General features: G+C 38.5%; 2 protein-coding genes across 3 annotated transcripts in view; both read right to left on the reverse strand.

Annotated features, from left to right (window-relative positions):
- Positions 1–5,743, reverse strand: part of PTPRB (protein tyrosine phosphatase receptor type B) — a 64,034-nt gene extending 58,291 nt beyond the window's left edge. For both annotated transcript variants that reach the window (XM_021528962.3, XM_021528961.3), the window contains exons 1-2: positions 5,060–5,743; positions 3,393–3,782 (exon numbers count right to left, since the gene is read on the reverse strand). In XM_021528962.3, coding sequence (XP_021384637.2) covers positions 3,393–3,782; positions 5,060–5,114 — 445 coding nt within the window. In that variant the 5' untranslated portion in view covers positions 5,115–5,743. The remainder of the gene's footprint in view (positions 1–3,392; positions 3,783–5,059) is intronic.
- A 107-nt stretch (positions 5,744–5,850) lies between these two features.
- PTPRR (protein tyrosine phosphatase receptor type R) overlaps positions 5,851–26,148 on the reverse strand; it is a 135,882-nt gene continuing 115,584 nt past the window's right edge. Inside the window, exons 9-14 of the mRNA XM_021528964.3 lie at positions 23,241–23,320; positions 21,804–21,941; positions 15,540–15,650; positions 14,194–14,351; positions 12,074–12,187; positions 5,851–7,065 (exon numbers count right to left, since the gene is read on the reverse strand). Coding sequence (XP_021384639.2) covers positions 6,972–7,065; positions 12,074–12,187; positions 14,194–14,351; positions 15,540–15,650; positions 21,804–21,941; positions 23,241–23,320 — 695 coding nt within the window. The 3' untranslated portion in view covers positions 5,851–6,971. The remainder of the gene's footprint in view (positions 7,066–12,073; positions 12,188–14,193; positions 14,352–15,539; positions 15,651–21,803; positions 21,942–23,240; positions 23,321–26,148) is intronic.

Genomic DNA, 26,148 nt, shown 5'->3' on the forward strand with positions numbered 1-26,148 from the left:
GCTTTTCCACCTTCCCCAGAGTCCCAAGAAGATGCATTTGTCTTCCCTCCCTATGTTCTGCAGTTGCTACTGCTGCTCCAGTGGTTCAGAGCATGCTTGGAGTGTGCACTGCTCTGGTCTCTTCTGTGCTCCATCTCAGCCACTGAAGCATCAGCAGTGGGATGTGAACTTAGCTGAAGTTCTGATTATGAAGCAGCTAAACTGAAAGGGGGATAAGGGGAAAAGAGAAGCTTATGTGACAGAAATGACCCCAGACAAGAACCAAGGCTAGGAAGGAACAGCATAAACGTCAGATGGCACATCAGACTTCAGCTCATACCTGGTATCTGGTATTTTGTCTATTTCAGGCTGGAAACAAACAAGAGATAGAAAGATGTTCTAGTTGTTATTCAAATTCCTTGTTCAACATGTTTTGTATCTTTGTAGATCCCACTATGGTTCTTCAGTGCTTGGTACACAACTGTAAGTACACCCTCCATAAAATCAGCTACTCTTTTTGAATGTCTTGGTATCCATGGATCTGGCTTGTCCCTACCATGTATGATATGATATAAGAGAAATGCAATGAAGAACATCATATTACAAAACAGGTAGTGTCACCTGCTGTATCCAGACTGCTCTACAGCCTGTGTGACAGTCTCTAGAGCTCAGTGCATAGCTGCAGCATACAGCTTGGCCTTGTGTCTACTCATTTGAAGTAATTCCCTACTTAGTGAATTAATCTTTGCCCAGCAGTGGTTTTGAGGTTTGCTGGTAATATTCAAGGTGCCACATAGCATTGCATCTGTTCTTAGTTGGATATTTTATTGAAATTAACCTACCCAGAACAAAAGCTTGTAAGAATTGCTTATGCACTTTAGGAGTGACATCAGTGTTAGTCTGTCAGCATTAATGGTGGGTATTTGTTCCACAAGTGTTATTTACATGCAACATTCTTTGTTCTTTTCAGTCATCCTGACTCTATCTCTTCACCTGCCCCATCTTTTCCTCTTGCCTGTTTCTATTCCTGGTTTCTGAGCTTAGAAGCTCTGAACCCAACAGTGGGCTGGTGAAAAGCAGGCTTTAGCATTACAGAGATTTTTCTCTCTCTGCCCAGAATGTCTTCATGAATTTGGTGGGAAATGAAGTCTCACTTTCTCTGTTGCTTTATGACCATTCTTCATTTTAGCTGTTTCAATTAGAGAGTGATTCAAACTTGATTTTGTGTGAGAAGGACTGTTTCCTGCTAGATTTGGAATTACCTCTGAGTGAGCAGAGATGGGCTACATTCCCAAATTGATCCTGGTTTCCACAAACAGTCATTTAGATCAGGACTGTTACAAAACATGTAAATCCAAACACATCTCAGATGGCTGATTTGAAATCCAAATCCAAGCTCAGACTTTCCCCAGGCTCAGAAAAATAATGTTTGATATTTGAGTAAGGTCCAGAATAAAAGGTACTTGCAGCTATTGGTTTTGGAGCTTGTACTCTATCTGGGTGATGTTTGAGATGCAATTCAGTAAGCTAGTCCTATGCCAAAATAAAACTCTTTTTATGAGTACTGTGAAAATAGAGGGTAAATTATAACAAAATGTGGTCTTAGTCAGGAGTAGAAAAACTCCAAAGATTTTGTTCATTTTTTTCTATACTAGATAAATATAGACCAAATATGTTATTTTAGGCAGATCCACTTCTGCTTGTATTGAAAGCAGATAGATGTTCTTGGAAGACTAACGTTACACATTTAGCATTGAAGATTTTGACATGCATATGGATGCTATGATCAGAATTGGGGGTATTAGATATTGCTCTCATAGTACTTACTACTATTTGAAAAATTAATCTCTTTGCACTGCTTCCACTTTATATTCCTATATTCCTAAAATTCTTAGTTAGGTATTGAGGATTATAGTGTTTTGTTGATTTTTCAGCAGAACTTCCCAGACCTGTCAAAAATAAGGCAAGTAACACTCTTAGAAAGGATTTGCAGGCCTGAATATGGAGAGAATTTCAGGAAAATCAAGGTAAATTAATTTAAGAACTGAGAACAGTAAACAGATGAGAAGGTGCTTTAATATGCCATGACAATTGTCTTAGTGCTTATTGGTCTTAAATTGCTTCTTCTCTTAGGATGATTAAGAAAAGTGTGTAAGGTTACTTTAACTTGGTTAGGCCACACTCCATCCAGCACACTACCTGTGCACCTCATCTGAACTGTTCCTAGTGTCTTTGAATATGCAAGCCATACACACCCCCAGGGACTTAAAATGATTTTGCCTGTTTAATTTCTAACATATATGGGAGGGCTGGGATGGCATCATGGACACTTTTTCATTTCCCGATTCTGCAAGCTATCCTTTCATACATCCACTCAGATGAGTAGTCCTGGTCCTATGAATAGAGTTCTTCAAGTGCAAATTTGCTGAAAAAAATTATACTCTGCCTTACAATAACTAGGAGTTCAGAAAGGATGAGGATTTGGTTTAAACATTCTTAAAACTTGAACATATGCAACAGTTTTAAGTCACAAAACTGATTTTTAACCCTGTAAAGACAAGAATTGACAGTAAAAAGATGCCTGTAGGTTGTTCTTATTTACTATGAAGAATTACTTAGTAGTGCACAAGAACAGTATTAACAAGTTTGCCAGGAAGGATTGACAATGGGACATTGAAGAAAGCATTATCAAGCAATATTCAAACCACTGTACCTTCCATTTTGCCATGGATATAGTAACCCACAACTACACAGATATACTGCTACATGTCTGTAGATATGTGCACAGACCTTTGCATTTCAAGGTACTATTCCAAGAATTTCTGAGACTTTTTGTTCAACTCATTAATCTCAAGATTTTGAGTGTTCTCATATATATGGCATCTAAGATCAAAATTACACTGAATAAACATGCAAATGTGCTAGCCATGACTGTTCGAATTATGCATTTAGGTTAATCAGAGAAATAATTGTGCATGTGTTGGATTTTCAGATGTCTTCTTGCCCTTGACAGATTGAATCTGGATTTGTATGATAAAATGAATGGGGAGGAGAACTTCTTTGCATCCACATTTTTGAAAAGTACTAGGAATCAGCACCCATAGTTTAGAAATGGAAAAAGGAAATGACACAATGTTAGTGACCTGAGGTTACATATATAAGCACATTGATCCAAAGATTGGGAGTAGACAAAAGGAGAGACATCCTAAAAATATAAAGTGGATTAAAAACAACAGTTGTGAGAAAGACAGCACTAGTCTCAGCTGTTCTTTAATAGTTCTCAAAATGTTTTTCAACTGTGAAAAACATTCTTCTGTATGAATAAAATATCATAATTTTTCACATTTGAGTTAGCATAACAGACATTTTTGTTACCAAAACTCCCAGGATATTTTCTTGAAGGAAAAACTCACCTTGCTTTGAGCACAGATTTACATAAACAGGTTTTCCTGTCTCGCTGGCTTTTAGCTGCATCCACGTATGAAGGTATTTTTTACTCCGCTTGGCCATTACCTTCTGACCTTGTTTTGTGAGGAAAAGGGAGCTGTTGGCCACCTTCAGGAGCCCATCCTCGTGGCAATTCCACCTGACTGCCTGGGGACAATCAATGATGACACTGCGAGATGACAGAGCAGGGCGTGTAGAGATGCTCAGGCACTGGGCAGACTTCACATGGAGGAGCCTGTCATCTGCCATCCACTGCCACTTCTGATTCAGGCTGGTCATATTGCACTTTTCCATAATGACTCCTCTCTTTTCTGAAAGACACTGCTGTTTCTGGACATGGATAATCAGAAACCCTTCTGGAAAAAGAAAATTCCAGAAAAATATGATTGATTTACACTTTTACTTGACAAAAAGCAAATTCTCAATGATTTAAAATAACTGAGCAAATAAATCTTTCTTCCCATTTTCTGTGTGTTGAACATTTAATGAAATTTCCCATAAGTTGAACCTATTTTAAAAAACCTTCCAAACACAACACTTATGTGATGCATGTGCTGGTAATGTAAATAAGAAAAATGCAAAACCCCAAGCTATTGTGGCAAGGTTCTCTTGACATGCATTATATATAAAAATAAGAAAAAATTAAACTGGATATAAAAGAAGTCCAAGAATTATTAACTTCAAACATCAGTTCCTCATTTCCCCTGCTGGAAAGCAAACAGATCTACATGCATTCTCAGTCTCTGTTTCAGTTTTACAACACAGACTTTTAAAAATATAATTTCCTGCCTAAAAGTTGTTTTAGTAAAGTTCATAATGTTTCTAAGGGAAACATATAGGAGGATATTCACAGATCTATGTGTCTCTCAATGTCTGTGTTACAGGAATGGGGGTTCTTTACTGATAGGAAGCACATCTGTTTTACTGGATTTATTCCAATGTCTCTATAGCTGTTAGCTTTGTGACGATTCCAATTCACGTAAGATTAGCTCTCTGTGTCACCACACTTAAAGATCAACACCAGCTACTCAAATGAAGAAAATTACAGAGCATTAATCAAAACCCCACAAAGCTACCAATGCAAAACACATACTTGTAACAGAATGCAGAATTGGTTATTTCAAATGCAGCCTCCTTGCCATATTGTGTTTAGGTTGTTCGTTGTTTTTAGTCGCAGTTACTCAGACATTTCCAGCCCCATTAGTTACAAAGTGCTAAACCAAATGTGCATTTATTTCCCTCAATTGATGTTGTCATTCCCCTGTTTTTACAGACCTGGTAATTTTCTAGCTAAGCATTACAGAAAGTTCTTGTATCTGAAATTTAATGAAGTATGAATAAAAGATAGGAATCTCCTGTCTGAAGCATTTATCCCAAAAACTCAGCTCCTGGATTGTCTATCAGGAGATCTTAAAAAAAGAAGATGTATCTCCAGCATAGAAGAAGACAGTTTATTTTCCTTTGGAAAGGAATCTAAACAGAATGGGCTGTGTTGGCCCTGCCCCTCATTCCTCTGGTACGAAGCCCAGAGTAGAGGTGACTTGGTTTCTGTAAGTCACTGGCTGTGCCGGAGGGCTCTGCTCAGTGGCAGAAAGAGCAATTTGGCAGAGGGGAAGTGGGGAGAGACACTTACCTGAGAATGCCAAGGCAAGACAGGTAGAAACCAGGACGTGAAATAAAGAATCCATTTTCCCTCTAACAACTCCCCATGCTTCTCTTAAAAAAACCCACCTCAGATAAGTGAAGCGAAGGCTAGGAAGGAAATGTGCCTTCACGGGGGAAAAAGTCAGTGACGAGCACTTCCTTCTATTCAATTGTTTAGGGGGGTTTTACAGTACTTTGTCCTTTTAATATGATTCTTCACTTTACTAGTTGGTTTATTTTGGAAAAATACAAGCAAAAGAGAAGTTTTCAAACACCTGGGAAATTAAAAGAGATTTTGTTGAATTTCTTTAGACTAAAAGAAAGGGGATCATACTTTTGTGTTATTTGTTGCATGTGAACTATTACAAATCTACAGGTGCTGACTAAGTATATTCTATATTATTCAGGAAAAAACATGTATTTTTTGTAACTCTACACAATCAAGCAAAATCTCAGTATATTTCTAACTCCACAAGTTCTAAAAGCCAAGTGGAGGGTGGGGAGGAAGGGAAAGAGGAGGAGGCAAAGCTCTGCCATCTGTAGCAAGTCTTACAGAAACTCCCCCTGAGGAATCAAGTGATGCTGGGTTTGCCTTCCCATCAGGTGGTACACCTTGCTCCATGTCAGCTGGGGATTGCCTGTGCCCTCTGGATTGGTTCCCAAGTGGTCAGAAGCCATGGTGCAGGCTGACCAAATTGTGCTGGGCTGAGCCTGTTTATAGGGGTACAAGAGTGTATGTGCATTAATTACTCTAGGCAAGAACAGACACTTCAGTTAATATTTTATATTTAGGGTTGTTTATTAGCAGTATGAAGCGAAGTCAACATCACTGCATTAAAAATCATTACACCCTGTAAACAGATCTCCCAGTGCTGTAAGCCATAATGCCAACTTCGTGTATCTCTTAAAAACAAACTTTTACTGAGCAATAAAGGAAACAGTCATAGCAGCATTTTCTTTCTTGTATAACCTGTCATGGAAGAGTCCATATCACTAAAGGTATCTATCTCTTACTGAAAGAAATAGACCAGATAAACAACATATGCAAAAATTTCTGTATTAACAAAAGACAGACAAATATTTAAAATCCTTACCATTTAATATATGCTACAAAGTTTCTTTTAAAAGTAGAATGACTTACACAATTTACAAATACACTGGATTCAGGTCTGTAGCAGAAGCGTGTTCTAAGACAATCAACAGTTTAGGGTAAATACATATACACTGAATAACAGACATTGTGCTCTGCAACTGCTCTGTAAGACCTACAGTAAGTACACATTTAATAGTTAATAGGATGAAGAACATATATTTCCATATAAAATATTAACTGCTTTTGAATATTTTCAAAAGCAAGATTAAAAAAAAAATTATTATCTCCTTTTTTAAATCCATAGTTGAACACTTGCAATTTTAGCAGCAAGAATATTATGTGGCCAAGGAACAAGCTCACCACATAATCAGTAATAGCACTTTACAGTACAGTTGACAGTCCATTCACAAGACAGTTTGCAAAACGTCAAAGCTTTTATACACTTGTTAAATATTTCTTCTGTAGAAGTCCCAATGTCCATCTGACTGTAGCAGGAGCACATACATACATTCCATATGGCAGATATCAGCATTACAGAATTAAACCCACCTTTAGATACATAGACAAAATCCATGTGTAGTTTCAGTACAGTACCTTCTTTATAAATCATTTTTGGGAAGCTCACAATACATTCATACATAGTAAGGGTCCAGCAATCTCTGTACTTTTGCCAAACCGTCCACAATCTTTTCAGAAGCTGGCCTCAAAGCCGTCTTTCCTACTGCAGTAAACGCCTTGAAGAAGCTGCTGGTAGGTAATGAAATAAATTACCTCAAGAGACTGATATTTGGTTTTACCCTCCTCAGCTTCACTGGACAGCTTCTGCAGAAAGTCTTCTTTCATACAGACTCAGTGCATGGTGCACAAATTCATACTGCTCGCTGGTCTGAACCATTCCACCCCTGGAAAGGAAAAAAACTGCACTGAAATCTTATTTCTTAAGACTGCAATACCCTCTAGCTCCTGCCAGCCCCATGACCACCAGATGACACAAGCCCTTTCTTAGTTTTTGACTTACAGTTTGCTTGAGTAAGTGGAAGATATTTGTCAGAGAAGAATTACATTCCTTATAACTTATGCCATACAGCACATGCCCCACATGAAAAATTCCCAGTTCCATCAGAGTAAGAATTAGAGAAGAAAGCATCTGGCATCTACAGTGTTAAAACCTACATTTCAAATTCAGTATGTTAAAAGAGAATTTTGCTCAATCACATGGGCATGGAAGGCCAGAGACATGGATGCAGCATTACCACTGATGGAGCAAGGAAGTATACAGAATCTGGCCTTTCATTTCTGTCCTTTACTAAAAATGTAACCTTCTGTGACCTGCAGATGGCCTGTGCAGAGAACAGCTCTTCCTGTCCTCTTTCTAACGCCTACAATGCATCCTGTCTGAACAGCCACCACCTACAAAATTTTACAGTGGTGAATCATTTCACCACCAACAATGCAAAAGAGTTTAACCTAACCATACAAAGAACTAGTTGCAGCCAGCTTGGATGAAATGCTTACTTTTTATACATTCACCTGATAACAATCAATTTTTCAGGTCTAAGTATGAGGATCAAGTCTCACATCTCCAGTACCAGTTACAGTGTGGAAGGAAGGGGATGTCTTACAGGAGGCAGATGTGATAGGAGTGTTATCATTAAGCTCTGAAATTAAACTGAGTCTTTCTGTCAATACTGAGGTACTTGAGGTCTCCCTTCTCATGAAGCAAGGCCTCAAGTTTACTTAATTCCACTCCTGTTATCTCATCTGCCAGGGTATTCAAAGCTATCTACTCTGCTTCTAGAAACAAGCCCTTAGTTCATCCTCAGTGTACCATGGAGCAGCCAGCAGCTAGCTAGCATCCCTTTGGGATGATGAAAGACTAAATGGCTTTAGTGAGAATGAAGACATTAAGATACATATCACATCTAGCTTCAGTTAGATCTTAATTGAAACATTTAAATTTGCAAGGTATTTGGATCCAGAGCACTGTTGGAGCCAGATATCTTGCAGGAGCAGGTCTGAAAATCTCATGAGATCCCTAACAACAAATATAGTACTGATATACTAAGCTATTTGAAAAATGGTAAGTAAAACTTCCTCAACAAGCATTGTCCTTCAGAATTAGAGAAGGTCATCTACAACCACAAGGCCCTTTAATTTTCTTCAGTGCTTCTGGATGGCTAAATGGCTATGGCAGGAAAATAATAATTAAAATAGTATCTACTTCTTTAAGCAAGTGACAGTGGTCTGCGTTCCTCCATTGAGCTCATGCAAATATAGAACATCTTCTGGTGAGCCTATTTTGCTATTCCTAGGAATAAAGTCACAGGTCCTTAAATGGTCCCACCCAACCCAAAATGAAACACTCATAGCTTTGCCAACAAAGGCATCCACAAATTTACAACTCTTGGCTGCCTTTTGCCTTCAGCTGCTTTCCTCTGTGCTTGTCCCCTGCCTGGAGATGAAGCGAGATATTAAAGGTGATGGGAGGGCTTTGCTCTAGTCTTCTGTGCTGCCTAGTCTCCTTCCTTCCTCCTTGCTGCTGCATCCTGCTCTGCCCACGCAGCTCCTTCGCAAACAGCTTCCCTCCCTGCCTTCCTCATCAATGTTCCCCCAAGATGTTCTCTAAGGGAGTGCACTTCCCAGGTTAGATGTGCTGTGTAGAAGGGTGGGGGAAGGGAACATATCCAGGGAGAAGAACTTTCTACAAAGGGCAGGTTAAAACAATTCTGGCTGCACTAGGCTGTTTGTGATGGTGATCAGTGCTGAAGCAACACACAAAACCCCAGGAAAGTGTGTGTAAGACTATGGGGGCTGAACCCAGCATCATGGCATCTGACCTGTGTTAGCAATTCAGAGGTTATGATGCTTCTGAACCTTGTATGGACTAACAGTCCATATGTCTGTCAGCTTAAGGGCATATGAGTCTTATTCAGTGGTTTTGACAACTTAGCCTTGTCAGTGCCATTATACATGGGATTTACTGAGCCATAGTACCACAAAATGGTTTGGATTGGTAGGGATCTTAAAGACCACCTAGTACCAAACCCCTGCCATGGACAGGGATACCTTCCCTTAAGATGAGGTTGTTCAGAACCCCATCCAACCTGGCTTTAAATACTTCTAGGGATAGGAAGGTAAAGAATTTCTTCCTAATATCTAATCTCTATTTACTCTTTCTAAGTTTAAAGTCATTATCTCTTGTCCTATCATTGCAGACCCTGGTAGAAAGGCTTTCTCTGTCTTTCCCATAAGCCTCTTTCATACTGAAAGGCAGCAAAAACATATCCCCAGATCCTTTTTCAGGATGAACAGTCTCACCTCTCAGACTTTCTTCATAGGAGAGGTGTTCTGTCCCTCTAACCATTTTCATGTCCCTTCTCTGGATCCACTGTAGCAGGCCCATGCCTTTTTTGTCCTGGGGAGCCCAGAGCTGGATGCAGCTCTCCAGGCAGGGTTTCACCAGAGCAAAGCAGAGGGGCACAGTCCCCTCCATGGACCTGCTGGCCACACGGCTTTAGATGCAGTCCAAGGTACACTTGGCTTTCTGGGCTGTAAGTGTACACTGCCAGCTCATGCCCAATTTTTCATTTACCTATCCCAAGTCCTTCTTAACTTCATTCTTATGCAAGGCTCACATTTCATAGCAGGGAATTATCTGTGATCCCAAGACATTGGTTTGTGGAAATGTTTGTGTGGAAGAGCATTTCAGGAGGAAATTTGCTCAAGGAGGGAGGTTTCCTCTCCTGTGTCCCTAGTGCCTAGAAGGGATGTAGCCACAGCTACAGCACCTGTGAATGTGCAGCCTTTGTCTATTTGCTAGTCCTCACTGCCAGCTACTCTGTGAGCTACTGGGCTCTCTGCTTCTTTGAGACTCTTTGGGCTAGTGCTTGGAAGAAACAGAACCTGGTATCCTGAGGGCTCAGGGACTGTGACCATCTTTGCTTGGGTAGCAGTGAGTGTATAAAAGGTCCTTTACCCTGCCCTCTGGCTTGCTGCTAGTGCAGCTGCATGCAGTCTGCTCCAGAATGAATGTGATGCAGGGTTTGGGATTATTTTTTTTTAACCTGAGGCCATTAGTCAAAACACTTAAACAATGAATTGACGCACACTGGAAACTCTTTTCATCCTGTCTGAGGAGCCAAGAGCAAAGTTATCGGATGTCATTCCAAGAATGTGCCTTTAAGGTTAAGAATGTGCAAAGTTTCTCGATGTCACAGTAAGTCTTGAAGATGCCTCACATCAAATATTTCCTGTTTCTGTTGCAAAATATAAAAAATGAACTGGGAATGAAAGCAAGCTGAGTAGACCTGTGAGTCTGTCTTTTTACAAACTCATGCAGACCATGGCTGTATTTACATCCTGGACCGATATTTTGAGTAGATAGCCAGATTTCCATTCTCTTTCCAAATTTATCTAGGATACTAATATGTAAAAGAAAGTTCATTAGGCAGATCCTCTCAACAAAATTGTGTTGTCAGTCAATAATGCTGAAAATCTGGATTGTTTTTTGTGTCTGAAATAGGGATATTAAAAGAGGCAGCTAAGACCAGAGTTTGCTTTAAAAGCAATGATAAAAAGATTCTTTCATAATAGAAATACTAAAATGGGGAAGAACTCTTCATACCTTTCTCAATAAGACAGCTATTCAGAAAAGAGGTTTGGAAATTTGTAGTTGGTAATTTAAAACAGAGTAAGCATTTTTCCCTCAGCTATTCCTTCTTATTTTTTTGCTGAGATTTTTAGGTCAATAACTCCCCTTGGAGAATTTTACACTCCAAGTGGCTCATGTTGCCCTGTAAAGATCATATTACAATGTTGAGTATGATGCAGTCATACGGGAGGGGAAGGCAGGGGAGATGACCCATAAACACAGTCAACTGTATGGATTCTGGTCTTTCTGTACTTCACAGTTCCAGTACCTTTCAGAGCTCTTCACAACACAAAAAATTCTGTATTAAACCTAAGATCCTTTTCAGCATTTGCACCCTATGTATTTTTTTTTTCATTTAAAGAAGACATGCATGTCAGAAGCAGTTAGGATACTTGCAATGAGAATAAACAATTTATGACCTGTACCTACAGCAGGAGAGGAGATTCCTCTATTCTTGGTGCAATCCTGTCTATTTGCTTTGTACAAAATCCTGTTTTTCCAAGCAGAATAAGAAAGAAAAGTACAACCCAACCAACAGTTTCCATTGTGCACAATACCCACATCCTCCTGTAAAACACAAATCCCTCTTCAGCCATGGTTTCACAAAACAAAGCACTCTGCAACAATATTGGCTTACACTGTTCCTGCTCCCAAGCTGTGAATTCAGTCAGGGAATTGATCTGACTTCAGAAAAGTCTGGAACAAATCCCTTGGTATTTTCTTAGGCTGGGTAAATTTGCCAACTCAATTCAAACGGACCCCCAGCACAGCTGAGGAAATAGCAACAGCACCAGATTTGTCTTTCTCCAGTGCTCAAAGAAGCTACACATTCAGTGAGCCTGAATTTCTTTGTCAACCCAGGCTCAAAGAAAATCCCTTGTCTCCAGATTGCCTCACCTCTCTTGTGTCCCAATGGGATGATGCAGACAGCAAACAGAAAATTTTAGTGGAGGAAAATATACGTTGCAAGTGCCCAGCAACTACATGGTTGTCATTTCAGGGGAATTTCATTCAATGGAAGTTTCACCCAGAAAACAATATGATTCCTTATTCAGGACCTAAATACATATGTTACCTTGATTATTCAGTTAATGTGATCATAAAAGTCATCACAAGCAATGGCAGCCATTTAATGTAAAGTAACATTCAACTGTGGAAATGTTTTCAGAATCATTACAGAATCATTTCTGATCATTACCAAATCATTTTGGTAATGATTTCAGAATCATTGACTGATTTGTTGTTCTTTTGGAACTCACCGATCCACTCGTAGCTGGCAGACAATGCTCAATGCATCTACAACTCCCTCTTCCTTTAACTGCTGACAACCAATGGATGTGGCAATAAAACATCCAGTTCTTCCTATACCAGCACTGAAAAGAAGGCAAAGTTTAATAATGGAATGAAGTTCACAGAAACAGGAATAACATGGAAAACACTAAGTATTATGAAAATAGAAAAAAAAAAAAAAAAAAGAAACTTGGAATTGCTAGAACCCACAGTTCCTGGATGCATGTCCAGCAAGGCTGACTCCTCAGCTCACTTTTATAGAGAGAAATGAAAGTGTGCACTGTTCCAGCAGTCCAGTTGTGGGTAATTGTGAGGCATACATTTTTTTCAGATTGCATACAAGTGTATGGTAAGAAAACCAAGCTTCATTAACACTACAAAATCTGAGCATTCTCTGGCCCAGTCCGAGCAAATGATGAAGGTATGTACTGAAAAGGAGAAGCCAACCTAAAACTAAAATTCAGTAGGTCTTTATGTTTAAAGTCCTGAAAGTATAGAGGGGTTCTGCTAACCATACCTCTAACCTCATGAAGGCAAAAAGGACCTAGATCCATGCTGATGAAGTTAACTCTCCTGTGATTCTGCAGGATGGTGAAGGACTTGGTGCTATAGCTCCCCAGGTTTTCTTGATGCCTACTGGGAAACAGCCAGTTTGGCTTTTTTTTTTAATTGTTTATTCTCAACAATTTTGAGAATCTCTGCCGCACTCTGTTTCTTGCTTAAGTAACGTGGAATGCAGTGCACCTCATGGCTTTCGTGCTGAATGGCAGGAAAATTGGGGGAAAATGTTAAAACATGAATTTGGGGTCCAGGTCTTTATAGCCCTCTCATTCAGACAAAAAAGAGAAAAAACTGACTGGAAAATGGAGTGTGAGATTTGCAGACTTTTAGAGTGAATGTATAGACAGCTGAGTTGTGACTGAAGAACTATGAATTTTAACCACAACTGGGATGATATCTTAATCACAATTGAGCTGATATCTCTCTTAAATCACTAATAAATTCCTGCCCATGCTTACAGACCTTACTGTTATATCATTCATCTCAGAAGACATCCCATTCTTCTGAAGAGCTTTATTGCTGAATAGCCATACTAGAAAAAGGACAATCTCAATAGCTATCCACAGATTTCTGCATTGCTAGGGAAACTACAATCTCTGATAAATACAGCTGCATAAAATTGGGAAAGCTGCTTATTAATCACATTCTAGTTTTCAAAAATTATGGGTGGTTCAAATCTATCTTCCATTTCTCTAAATCTCCTAAATATAGAACTGGAAAGAAGTTGTTCAATATGAAAAGTCCTCATTTAATGTACTTCTAGGAAAAAAAAAAAAAAAAAAAAAAAGTATTATCCCAGCTGTAAGAGAGGTATCATCACCATTATGAGACAAACCAAGTAAGAAAACCCTGATTTTATTTTTACTTTCTGTTTTGCTTCATCTATTTCTTCCCACCAATATAACAAATCCAGTGCTACTTCCTATTATTTAAATTGCAACATGGGGTAATGAACCAATATAATGCAATAAAATAGAATTAAACTAGAACTATTAGAAGGTCATTCTCTGGTGCATTATAATTTGTATGAATAAAGCTCTATTCTTGAGTTCTGAAGAACACTTTGCTCTTGAATATTCAACCAACTGCTTTTGTGAAATTGTTCACAAATTCTATTACTGATGTGTTTTGATCTCCAAATTTGTACCTGATTCTTGCTCCTCAAAACTGACTTGCTTTGCAATATGGTTTGCCTACTGGTCACCAGGCACTGCATCTGAATTAGGCATGTAATCATGGAACAAAACAAAAAAGTAAGCAAATCATAAATAAGAAACAAAAGGAAAATAATTTTTCCAGCTGGTCTTTCAAAAGAAGAGTTCACTAGCAGAAATAAAGAACAGCTCAAAAGCGATCTGCTAACAAGGGAACTCTTTCCAAAACTCATATCCTCAAATATGAACTTAAAAAGTCAATTAACATGAAGAATTTTGCTTTTCCCCAAACACATTTTTTAGGAGGGCTATTTGATGCAATTTGCTGTAGCCTTGCTTTAGGCAGTCACTTGAGAGAAACACTGGCTAATTACCTGCAGTGCACAACAACAGGCCCTCTGCCCAGTGATTGCAGCCTGTCCGCTTCCACATCCAGAATGAGCTGCAGCAGAGGCTGAGCGCTGTCGGGGGTTTTGTGGTCTGGCCAGGATGTGTACCAGTAGTGCTTCACACTGTGGGACTGACTCCCTTGCTGGAAACAACACCAAGATTTTGTATGAACACTTGTATTTGCATTTCTTACATTGTTATGGTAAAAAGACAGTAAAAATATTAAGAGAGATTAAACAACTTTTTATATTAGATTTGGAGGATGCAACTGTGGATGGAACTGATGTGCTTCCAGACACCCAATTATAAGAAGGGTTTGTGCACCTGAAAACTTGGCTATTTCTTAAGTTAAGTTCAGTTTTCTGACTACTGACTTTTCCAGCTGTGTAAGTTCAGTTCATCTGACTACTGACTTCATGACTGTATTGTCAGTCAGGAATTGTCAGATGCCTGTGTTATATCAGCAACAACATCTAGAGATAACAGCTTGATGTGGGCTTCTGAATTTCTAAATTATCATGTATTTCTACCTTTTAAGGTCACGATAAGGTTCTGATACTAAAATTACAAGGGTATTGAAGTTCAAGATGCAGAAGAACTGCCCTTCTAGATTAACAAGATATCCCAGTTTGTTCAGTTATTCTCTCCAAAAGAGTCTGCTACTGCTTACTTCAACAAGGGGCTAAATATGTGCTGGGGTAATTTGTATTGGATGATATAATTCTGCTCACTTCTTAGTGCTGGGGCTGAAACACTAAATGTTCCCAATAATAACTAAATGTTCCCAATACGTTATTTATTGTAATGCTCTTCAGGAGTAGCAGGTCAATCTGATAGAATGAGTGTAATATGGGGAATGTAATTAACTCAGAAGAGGGGCATCTGTCTTATTTTGCACAATTAAAGTTTAGTGAGAACCAGGAAAGTATGGAGATTTCTTTATATACTTCTTTTTAGCTTCTCAGATAGGTTATAGTTGCACTCAACACACAACATGAGCAGCATATCTTTTTTTAGAACAATGCTATGCTAGTTTTGTCATTAAGTAAAATCTCTTTATTTTGCCTTGACAATGCTAAAAGGGCCCCAAAACAAATGCAATTCAAGAGAGTGAAACTTGCACTCTTTTTTGAAGCCTTTTCTATTGCCAGAGACATACAAAGTGGCAATACAATAAGTATTCCGGTACTTTGGTCTCGACCCTACCTTGCAGCTTCATTGCTCCTCCTGTATAAATTTATACCCTTAAAAAAAGCCAACACTTTAACTGCATTTTACAATAAGGAAAAGAGAGCATTGTGAATGATACTTCTCAGATGCAGATGATTACCTTTATTGTAAGCTGACGGACAGTGTAGTTTTTGCATTCTTGCACACTGTTAACAAGGACTTCAACCTTCCCATAGATTCCTCTTTTCTCCGGCCAATAAAGCACACATTTCTGGAAAGCAAGCATCAGTGTCATCAACAAACTGAATTCTGGAGCAATATTCATATCTAATTTTTACACAGAATGTATTTTTCTGCAAAATTCAGATGAGTTCAACTGAAGTGCTATTCATATCAGAAGTATTCCTAGATAAGATTTTGCAGTTTTTACTGTATGACTTAGGCCTGGTTTTCAAGATCTGAGTTTTACAGTATAAAACAATTTGCACAGCTGTTTTTATTCTTAAAAACTCAGTGAAGTTCAGCTATAAGAATTATTTTCCACATTCAAAATTAAAGAGGTTTTTCTTCTAGAAAACTCTAAAGTCCAACTTTTGAAGTTTCGTGTTTCCAAATGGGATTTCCTTCTGAGCAAGAGATTCAGAATTTGTCCCCTGATCACAAGGCTTTTTATTCTATTTACTCTCCTTGGCCCTGATACAAGAAAGCATATAAATGTGTCCTTAGATCTTACTAAACTCAATTTGACTTAATGTGCATGTTAAAGTATTTTGAAGAACCTGAGTTGTTTTACTATATAACTTCCTGGAAATTAGTGTTAGAAAAATTCTTCAGTCTTGCTAGAGCTACACAAAATTGCATGCAAAATTCTCAATTAATCAATAGTTTTACACTATTATGGCAATTTATCTGACAAACTTCTACTAAAAAGGAGATGAAGAACTAGTATGTACAAGACAAATAATTTTATTTTCTCCTTGCAATAGTTTGCTTATATTCAAGTCTTCAGTATTCATTTCAATTAGAGTATCTCCACAGGCTATATGAAAACAATATCTCTGTTGTATAAATACTCCTCTAGAAATGGATGCTTATTCCCTTAAGAATGTAAGGTGTATGAAAGCCACATTTTCTGAAATAATGCTGCCCAACTCATTCATTAAATAAAAAGACTCCCCAACATTTAAAGGAAACCTTCTATTTTAATATCCAATACACATGTATAAAAACCAAACCAACTAACCAAATAAACAAACAAAAAACCCCAAACCCCAAGAGAACAGTTCTACAATAATAGGAATCCTTGAAAGACCTTGCTTTTATTTCCTCACAAACTCTTGCTGAAGCAACTGGTATACATGTAGATAGACAGTAGCCTACATTATGCAGCAAAATGAAACCATGCCTTTAATATAATTAATTTCTATAAAGCATAACTTCCAGTAAATACTGCTAAAAATGACCCAGAAAAACAATCAGTGGAATGCGAGGCTTTACCACCAGATGTGATATTTGAGTTGCTACTCGATAACCCAATAGTGAATTGAACTGAATCACCTCAGTTGTATAAATACTTTCCTAAAAATAGATGCTCGTTACCTTAATAGTGTAAAGTGTGTGAAAGCCACATTTCCTGAAATAATGCTGGCCATTCTCACTGGTTTCGTTCAAATCCTGTCTTTTGCAGAACTACTCGAACATCCTAAATTTGCTGTCTCCCCGAAGAGATCGAGAATGGCAATAAAATACTCAGAAATTTGTATGAAAAAGTGAGTTCACAAGTTCCACAGTCGACCCATGTGACACATATAGTTACTATCATCTGCCAGATCTGCAATTCATGCCCCTCCCTGGGAGTGTAGTTTTCAGTGCTAATATGGGAAAAAGAAAAGTCTAAATACACAATTGTGCCCTGACAATCAACAATAGTTGAGTAAACTCCTGAGACTTCTTGATAAATGTGAGCATGCAACGCTCACTACAAAACCTTTAGGCACTCCAGAAGAGTGTTTTTCTTGACTCTTTCCCAGAACTAGAATTGGCAACTTGTGTTGGGTGGACAATGAACTGTGGCTGTTCATTAAAATAACTTTCATTTAACATTCTGTCCACTTTTAGTGAGATACAATGGATTATTTTTAACACTGTTGCTGTGCATCCTTTAAAAATACTGTTTGTTGCTGTTTTAAAAATAGCCTTGAAAATACAGGTGGAATAACCTCAGGCAAGCACTTCCAAGGAGTGGAGAATTAACATGTTTTTAAAAGTTAACTGAAAAAAGGGAAAAAGATGGTGGTAGGAGGGATAAAGATATCGGGTATATAGAAAATACTATACAAAATCTCAGGACCATAACAAAAAAAAAGTAAACTGCTTCAAGATGTTATTTGTACATAAAAGAAAATTCCTCTCTGGTAGGCACACTTTAAACCCATTCAAACATCTGATATAGTGTATGAAGGGTCTGGTGTCCAGCCTAATGTATGCAAGTAGTAAAATCTCACTGTACACAGTATTTATCAGAAACAACCAAATATGGCCCCTCCCTAACCCGAACTAAACATTCCCTGACAAACAGGAAGTTTTTACAAAAAACATTCTCTCTCATGGCTTTTAATTGATTTCAGCCTTTGTCCTTCCCCCTGCGACAGGGCTGCAGGCCTGGGCTTCCTTCCATTGCCTCTCCTGTCTCCTGGCATGCCCCATCCCTGCCACTGGGTGCCAAGCTTCATGGGACTGCCCCTGAGGTGGATTTCCATAACTGAGTGGGATCTGGCCCTGCTGTGCTCTGGGGCTGGTGCCTGTGGTTTATCACAGTCAATGTTTTCAACTAGCCAGAACTCTGCCTGCTGCAGCCTGGTCCCCAGTTCTGCCAAATGGAGGAAGGCTGCCCCAGGTGACATGATGTTTACTGCTTTACATTCTCTGGATTTGGACCCCAAACAAAATTAATTTTAAAATTCTCAAATATTCATGCAGTTGTTTAACTCCAACTCTTCTTCTGGGATATTTCTCCACATAGAAATTTACACGTTAAAGGTCCCAATAACACAGCAGTAAAGAATAATAACAGCAACGATTCAATTCCAGAATCCCTTTTTACTCCTGCCCTCTATTTGCTGTCACTACTATCTCAAGTATGAGAGGTACACTTTAAGAGGGCTTGCAGGATTTGGCTTCATATGCTGAAATCCTCACAGCACCAAATCTTCCTAAGTTCTTCTAAAACCTATCTATGGTACCAATACTCAACTTAGCTAATAAGTAATCTTCAGAGAGGCTTATATGAAGTATGTAAAAGGTAGGATTCCTGAATTCCAAAATCTACTTGGCTGTACATACATAAGGGTAGGCCATATATAGATCAACCAGGAAAATGTTACATGAGACATGAACTTTAAAGAGTGAGTTAACAAGGTTGTTCTAGATAAGTCCTGACAACAGGATTTGCATTATCTGAGTAATAATGCAAAAGGAGTATTAGTTCTTTCTTCTTGCAGAATGCTGTACAAGGTTATCTACTTATGCTTCCCAAAATATTTTTCCTGTTTAATAGCTAATGTTGCTAGTATGTTTTGAAGGCAGAATAAATGCTTATTATTGATGTAGTAAATAGATCAATGACAAAATCAGCTGATACAACAGAAGTGTATAAATTTCTCTATGAAATAATATATATATGTCTGTGACATTCTTACACCCTATGTATTATCTAAATTTCACTGCTCAGTTGTTCTGACTAAACTCAGTAATATATGAAAATTGTATGTGCCCTGTGTGTAAAGGTTTGGAGGATTGTGTCCTAGAATATTAGTACAGAATTAGAGAGTCTTAAGAGATCACCTTCAGTTAGTGATTTATCTCATTCTCTCAAAGTGATATGATCACCCTCTGGAGCTGACTACTGCTCTTCAGTGACCTCAAAGGGTACCTAGATCACTAGATGAGATGTGATTTTCCTCATACTAATCCCAAAATCATGGCCTAGTTTCCAAGTTTCTCACCAGCTATTCAGGCAGAAGCTCCTTTGCTGTGGACTCTCCTTGCACAGGTAGATTTTCAATTTGTTCAAACATTCTGCAGTTTTAAGGACAGGTTTTACAAATACTGCATGTTTCCTTTGTACAGCTGAAATAAATATTTTTCTCAGCACTCTACACTCATATCTTCATCCATCTTGCAAAAGCTCATACTTACCACAGCAAGTCTACACCATTTTTTCATCTGATACATAGAAATAACCCTATAGTAACCTTTATACACCATAATTTCACACAATTCCCATCAATAATGCAAATTTGTTACATCAATATCTTGAACTAGGACACTAATGTCTCAAATAATTTTTCTTTTGCAAAATAAATTAATTTATTATTGAGATTAAGGTTTTTTATGTGTCTCTCCTTTGAGAGCTCCTACATTATACATTACTTCATACATTACAGCATATCATAGCTCAAATGAAGGCTGACTGGTGTTATAATAACTGAGGAATACAGCCTATACACAAGAGTCAAGTATGGAGGTTTGTTTGTTCAGGGGTGAATGTGGATGAGTGGATAAATATGCTTGCAGATATGTCTGTATGTCTGTATGCTGCAGATATACCTCCCTGAAAATGATGGAAATAAAGCAGACCACAGAAAAGAAAAACTACCAAGAGGTACTATGCTAAATAAAATCTGCTTTCGCCTTCTCTATAGAGAGCAAATATTTTAGCAGTGAAGATCATATGCTGAGCATGGCCACTAAGAGTTTGCTTTCTTTTCAATGGCAAGCAAGGTATCAGGAGGAACCTGCTGACAGTGGGAGAGCTCCTAAGGTTTCTAGACAGGACAGCTTGCACAAACACAGCCTCTCTATATAGCCTGGGAACAACTTGAGATTCCTCACCCTTTCTATGTGGAGGAAATTGCCACTGGCAGGCACAACAATGCCTATAAACACCAATGCCTAGAGCCTGCGTAACTCAGGTAAACACAGAGCTTCCTGACATGATGAAAACCACTGGGCACTTCTTTCAAGTCATTCTTCTTACACAGTGTCAGATGTGAGTGTTTAAACAGTCAGCATTTCCTCAGTGAAATATTTACTCTTTTGTTCTATTAGCCTGGTCAATTGCTATGCTTTCATGATTAATCTTAAATGTAGGATTGTGAACACCTCTTTGAACAGTCTAGTGCAAAATGGCACCTAATTTGGGAATTGGTCTTGGGACATTTTACAGGACCAACCTACTTTTCATATACAGTTTCTTAAAAATCCCCTGGATTTTAGGCTCACATTAGAAGTCCAAACTCATGCTGAGGAAGAGCGAAGCAACAGTTAAGGGCTGAAGAAAGAAGAATATGTCTACTGAGTGCACATTTAAATGGGGCAGTGAATTTGAGCCCTGGGAATGCACTCAGACTCTTGGTCCTTGACCACTCAGACTAGAAACTTTGCCTGAATAAATTCTATTGCTCTACCATCATGCATCTGAGTTTGAACAGCAGGGGTGTGAGTGTAGCAGGGGAAATACAGCCCTGGTGCTTACATGGCTTTGTGCTGAGATTTGATTGAGGCACCGACCTGGAGCTGGGAATCCTTACTAAGTCTGGACTCAAGAAAAAAGTCCATCTCCTTTATTTCTGACTCTCTCTTGTCCACAGGCCCTGTAAACCACTTATTTAACATTCAGTCTTCCATAATAGGTTCTGTATTGACCTTCTACATGGGAGAGTGAAATTTGTTCCTAATTTTTGGTAGTCAGAAATATGGGTGCTGGCACTATCAAGGAAAGCCTGACAAAAATTTACATGATTACTAAATAAAGATATTGAAGATATAGTTCGGAATTGATGCAAAAGTCATGGAATGTATAACAGGCAGTTAGTTGGCCATTTGCCACTAAAATACAATTGTCAAGTCTAATTGATACCAAGGTAAAGAGTATTATTTCCATTCTGTCTAAGTTCCTCTGTGGTGTTGGCATCTGCGACCCCAAACTGTATTTCTGGGATGGTCCAGATTTGTAACATTGGGAATGTTTTGAATCCCTGACATTATAGCAAAGTGCAAACTTCAGCCACGTCAGGCAACTGGTAATCCTAACATTAACCATCTAGTCTTTATATACCAGAAAGTAAAAAGAAGTGACCAACAGTGAAAGTAATAAAAAGGTGACCAACAGAAAAATGAGGTGTTTCTTATAATGTTAGGAACCCAAAACCACAGATCTAGAAAATGGAATTCTACATAATGTCTTACAGTGGCTATGCTGTTGCACTTGATGTATTTAGCTACCCCCTCATTATTTTTCACATATCTTATTAACAGATCATTTAAGAACTAATTATCTGCTAGCTTCCTTCCGTATCTTCTAAAGTCCCTTCTATAGTATGCAGCCATAGGAATAATTTATCAGTTTTGTTACTTGTCATACCTCATTTTTTTCTTTCAGCTTTGTGATCATAACAATGACAGGGCTGTCTTCTTGCCAAACCATCTGCCAGAAATCATTCACGGTATTAATCATGGGTCCCTGAGTTGCAATGAAAGCCTTCTCTTTACCTCCATATCCCTAGTTTAGAAACAGACACAAAAGCATTTACTTTTAATTCATGTGATCAATAAATATTGCAGTTCAATGAAAGAGCAGAAGGGGCAAAAAAATTAGTCTGAAGTTAATAAAAAATTTGAACTGAAAGAAGTTACAACTAAATGTAGAGAAGATCAGAATTTTTTCAGTAAAACAGTTTTTCAGTTTTTTCTCTGGAAACTTATTTGATGAACTTAAATGGTCCTGAGAATACAATCATTCCTCTCAAATTTCTCTGCTTACTTGGCTTCTTTTAACTAACTCCATTCTTCAAGTTATTGGGACTTTCCTCATCCAGTGGTACTTTATAATTTAAATTGTAGCAGTGTTTTCAAGCTAGTTTACAGTCAATAAGCCACAGGAGAGAAAAGAAGAACTATAAAACTGGTATCTACAAAGTTTCATGACAGGAAAATCTTTAAAATACATGATTGCTTGTGGAGTCAAAGACAGCTATGCATGTTTTCTGAGGGAGAAGTGCCTTTATGAGACTTTATAGGAAGGACAACATATATAGGGAGCATAGGGAGTTCCAAGACACATTTGAACATTCAGGATATCAAAGAAAGGTCAGGCAAACAGTGGAGAAGCAGAAGAGAGGGCAACACCGCATTTTTAGGGAAAGACAAGAAGAAATGGAAAAAACAAGACACTCCTTCTTATTTTTTCTGTAAAAAGAAAAAGTTATGATTTTGTGCAGTGATAGTGTGCCCAACAGTAATGAAGGAGAGAGCCTGGCAATGTCTGAAGCGAATGAGTGAACGGAAAGCAGCATAAGGTGGTGTGTCAACCTCTCGCCTTGGGTCTTCCTTTTGGGAGCTTTTCTCCATGACAGCTGTTACTCATTGCAGGAACCAGTGGCACAAACTGTCTTCCAGCCACTCACCAATCTGCCTGAACATACTTTGTTCAAGACAGGTCTGTGAGGACCCGAGCAAGCCCAATGATTTTGTATACATGGATGTGAAATTTCATTTCATTGCTGGGTTGCATTTTTTTCCACAGTTGTTGACAGTTCAGCTGGTGTAATGCATGTGTTTCTTAATTTTTTTAATAAATTATTATTTTTTTTTATTACAACCATTTCTGTACATTCATGACTATGTGGTCTTTGTTAGAAATGGCTTATGAACTATCTCTATCACACATATGTAAACAAAAGGATTTGGAATTATCAATGAAGATGGGTAACAGTAAAACAAGTGACACCTTGGCAAAGCCAGCTATTCACACGGCACATAAAGTATTTTCTCAAAAGTACATGAAGAGTACATTACTTACCCTAATGTAGTTAGCATTTATGTAGGTACTCAAGGAGTCAGACGGATTTTTTGGTTTCAAATACACTCTGCTTAGGGGATCTAAGAGCACAAGGAAGATAGAAATTAATAAGAAAACCCATGTTAGAAGATTTCAAAAGAGAATCAAAGACTTTCTGAAGGGAAAAAACCTATTGTTATTTGTGGCTGTCAAGCAGTAAAGAATTACACACTAAATTCTTCTCTCTGCAAAGGATCATCACATGTAACTAAGGCACCCCTGTGCTGCACAGTGCTGGGCTGTGCAGAACCATCTCAGTGAGCTGTGGGCACTGAAGCAACACTGCCAGACACAGGCAAAGCTCAGCGAGGTCGAGTCTGCCCATGCTGCCTTCGAACTGACCTGCCTACGCTGTCACTGAAACCTGTGTCCTGTCACTGGACAATGGCTCATAATTACACCAAGCACTTTGAACTTGGCTCTGGTACTTTGGCCTGAAGCTGTAGCGTTCAGTGACTGGACAGTTGGATTTAAACTAAGAAAATATTCCTCTGCCTGGGATGAAATAACATATACTGTTTTATACCAATTCATGTTGACTGTAAGGGGCTAGACTAGGTAATCCATAGTGTCCCCTTCAGGCCTGTGTCCTCATCTGACACAATTTGTGACCTTTCATGTGTACTGGAGTAGAGACACAATGCCAAAATAGAGGAACATTTTTTTGTCACACTCTTCTTTCCTTCAGTCTTGGATGTTCTAGAATGGAGTGGGGGCCAGTTCTATTGAGTAAAGAATTGGGAGTTATTAAATCCCTCCTGGAAAGGAAGGTTTTGCTTCTTCATTTGTGATGATGAGACCTCCCCACTCCTCACCCCCACCCCCCTGCCATGTGTTACCATTTTGGAATTAAAGCAGCATATTCTCAAGTATGCACTGTAAGGGGGAATCAGGCAGGGAGCAAGATGCCCATGTTGTGGCTTTCTAGTGACACACTTTGACACACTTTTTCTGAAAAAAATATTCTGCTACTAACAACATGATACAGAAATATTTCTATACTGAAAAAATCTTTTCTTCTGGCAATTTGCTTAAATACTTAGTTATAATCAGCAGGGTTTTTTGACAGTATACAGACACCTATTGGTTTGGAAATAGTGTCTGGATAGCTCCTTTGCTGAGTGCAATCTAGGCAATGTGTTTAAAGATACATAGGTAGGCACTGAGCTGGAAAGAGATAAAAAACACTGCTTAGTGTGTAGCCCTGCCATTTACACAAAAAATATAGAACTGATATATACACATATGCTACAGCAAAACCTAGTATGTTCAGAGTTGCTTCTGGATTTGTTTTGTGACTTTTCATCTTCTTCCTAAGAACATGATAAAAACTTTGCAAATCAAAGGAAGAGGAGGGATGATCCCAAACATACTTTATGTCCTTTTCCCACTGGAGGTCACAGGAGCACCTCAGATACGAGTGGAGCCTTTGTAGAACCCAGGATAATGTTTTGAAAGTATGTTTCTTAAAATATGCAAATGACTGCATAAAAGTCTGTACATGGAAGTCTTATCTACTGTGGTTAATAGCACTAGCGAACCTTAATTAACTTGTGCTAAAATATCTTTGTACTAGCTTTCCAAACTTTTTTCAATTAGAGGTTTGTTTTTTTTTTTCCCCTTAACAATATGAGGACAGGAAACCTCTCATTTCTTTTCAGCACAGAGTGGTTATTAGCCATTTCCACAAATGCCTCAGGCTATGTGGCCTTGAAAAAAACACCCGCTTCCTCTAGCTCACACAATGCCTCTGATTCTGGTGTTGCTTGACCCCTACCTTAAAAAACCTCTTACAAGCAGACCCAACATCCAGTTTAATTACTATGTCTTGAGATAAATCCCTCTGTTACTAGGGAGCAGATAAATTGGCTCCACAATTTCTGAGACCTCCTTCCAACTCCAATCAATGAAACAAACACTGCTTCCGAACAGGAATCTTTTCTAAATTAACAGTCATGATCAGTTATGAAATAGGCAAGTGCTATAAAGTGAACTCTGAGAAGAGGAAAACCTGAGCAATGCTAAAGATCCAAACCCACTAGGCAATAATCAGACACAAATGGAAGTCATTAGCTTCCTCTTGAATGACGAATACCTTGCACATAATAATCTTATCCTTAAGGATGGCAAAGTCTTGGAGTCTGAAGCTACAGCAGGACAGATGTTGACTGCAAGGCTGAATTCATCAATGTCTATAAAACATCTGAAAATGCACTGGTGCTGCTAAGCACTTATAATTATTAATAAAATACAGTTTTAACTGAGGCAAAATGACTGCTGTTTTTTCCCATGTATCTAAGAAGTCTGGAATAGTTCTTTCAGTAGACTAGAAGGTGCCTCTTGTAACTCCTGTTAATGTTGTCCTGAATTTATAATGTTGGAGGAATAGGAGGGTATTAAAGGGACTGTAACTTGCCTCCATGAGAGTGCCTGGTGCAGGGAACAAGCAGGGTTATATGGTACTGGACAACCTCCTGCCATGCCATGACTACTGGAGAATCATTCACTCTGTGAACTCCACTGGTGCTTTCATTAGGGAGTTGCAGTCAGGACTAGGGAGTGAAAGGCAGCTCAAAAATTTCAGCATCAAAACAATGTTTCTTCCAGCATCTGTTTATATGCTTTCACAATAAAGTGCTTTGATCATATAACTTAACTTTCCCCTTGTCTTTAGTGGACTGTCAGAGCCAGTGTTAGCACAAGTACTTCAAGCAATAGATTGTGGAATTCTGGGTCTGACCCCCTAAGTTGTTTCCATCTTCATGTTAGTGTGAACCTGCTGTTCTGCCCAGGATGTTTTCATGCATACTTTTGACTTAAGGTTAGTCTTCAGAGAGGGATAGGGAATGGTAAACTAATGGATGTGTTG

The sequence above is a fragment of the Lonchura striata genome, chromosome 5 (genome assembly GCF_046129695.1).
Source record: "Lonchura striata isolate bLonStr1 chromosome 5, bLonStr1.mat, whole genome shotgun sequence".
NCBI classification, from domain to species: domain Eukaryota; kingdom Metazoa; phylum Chordata; class Aves; order Passeriformes; family Estrildidae; genus Lonchura; species Lonchura striata.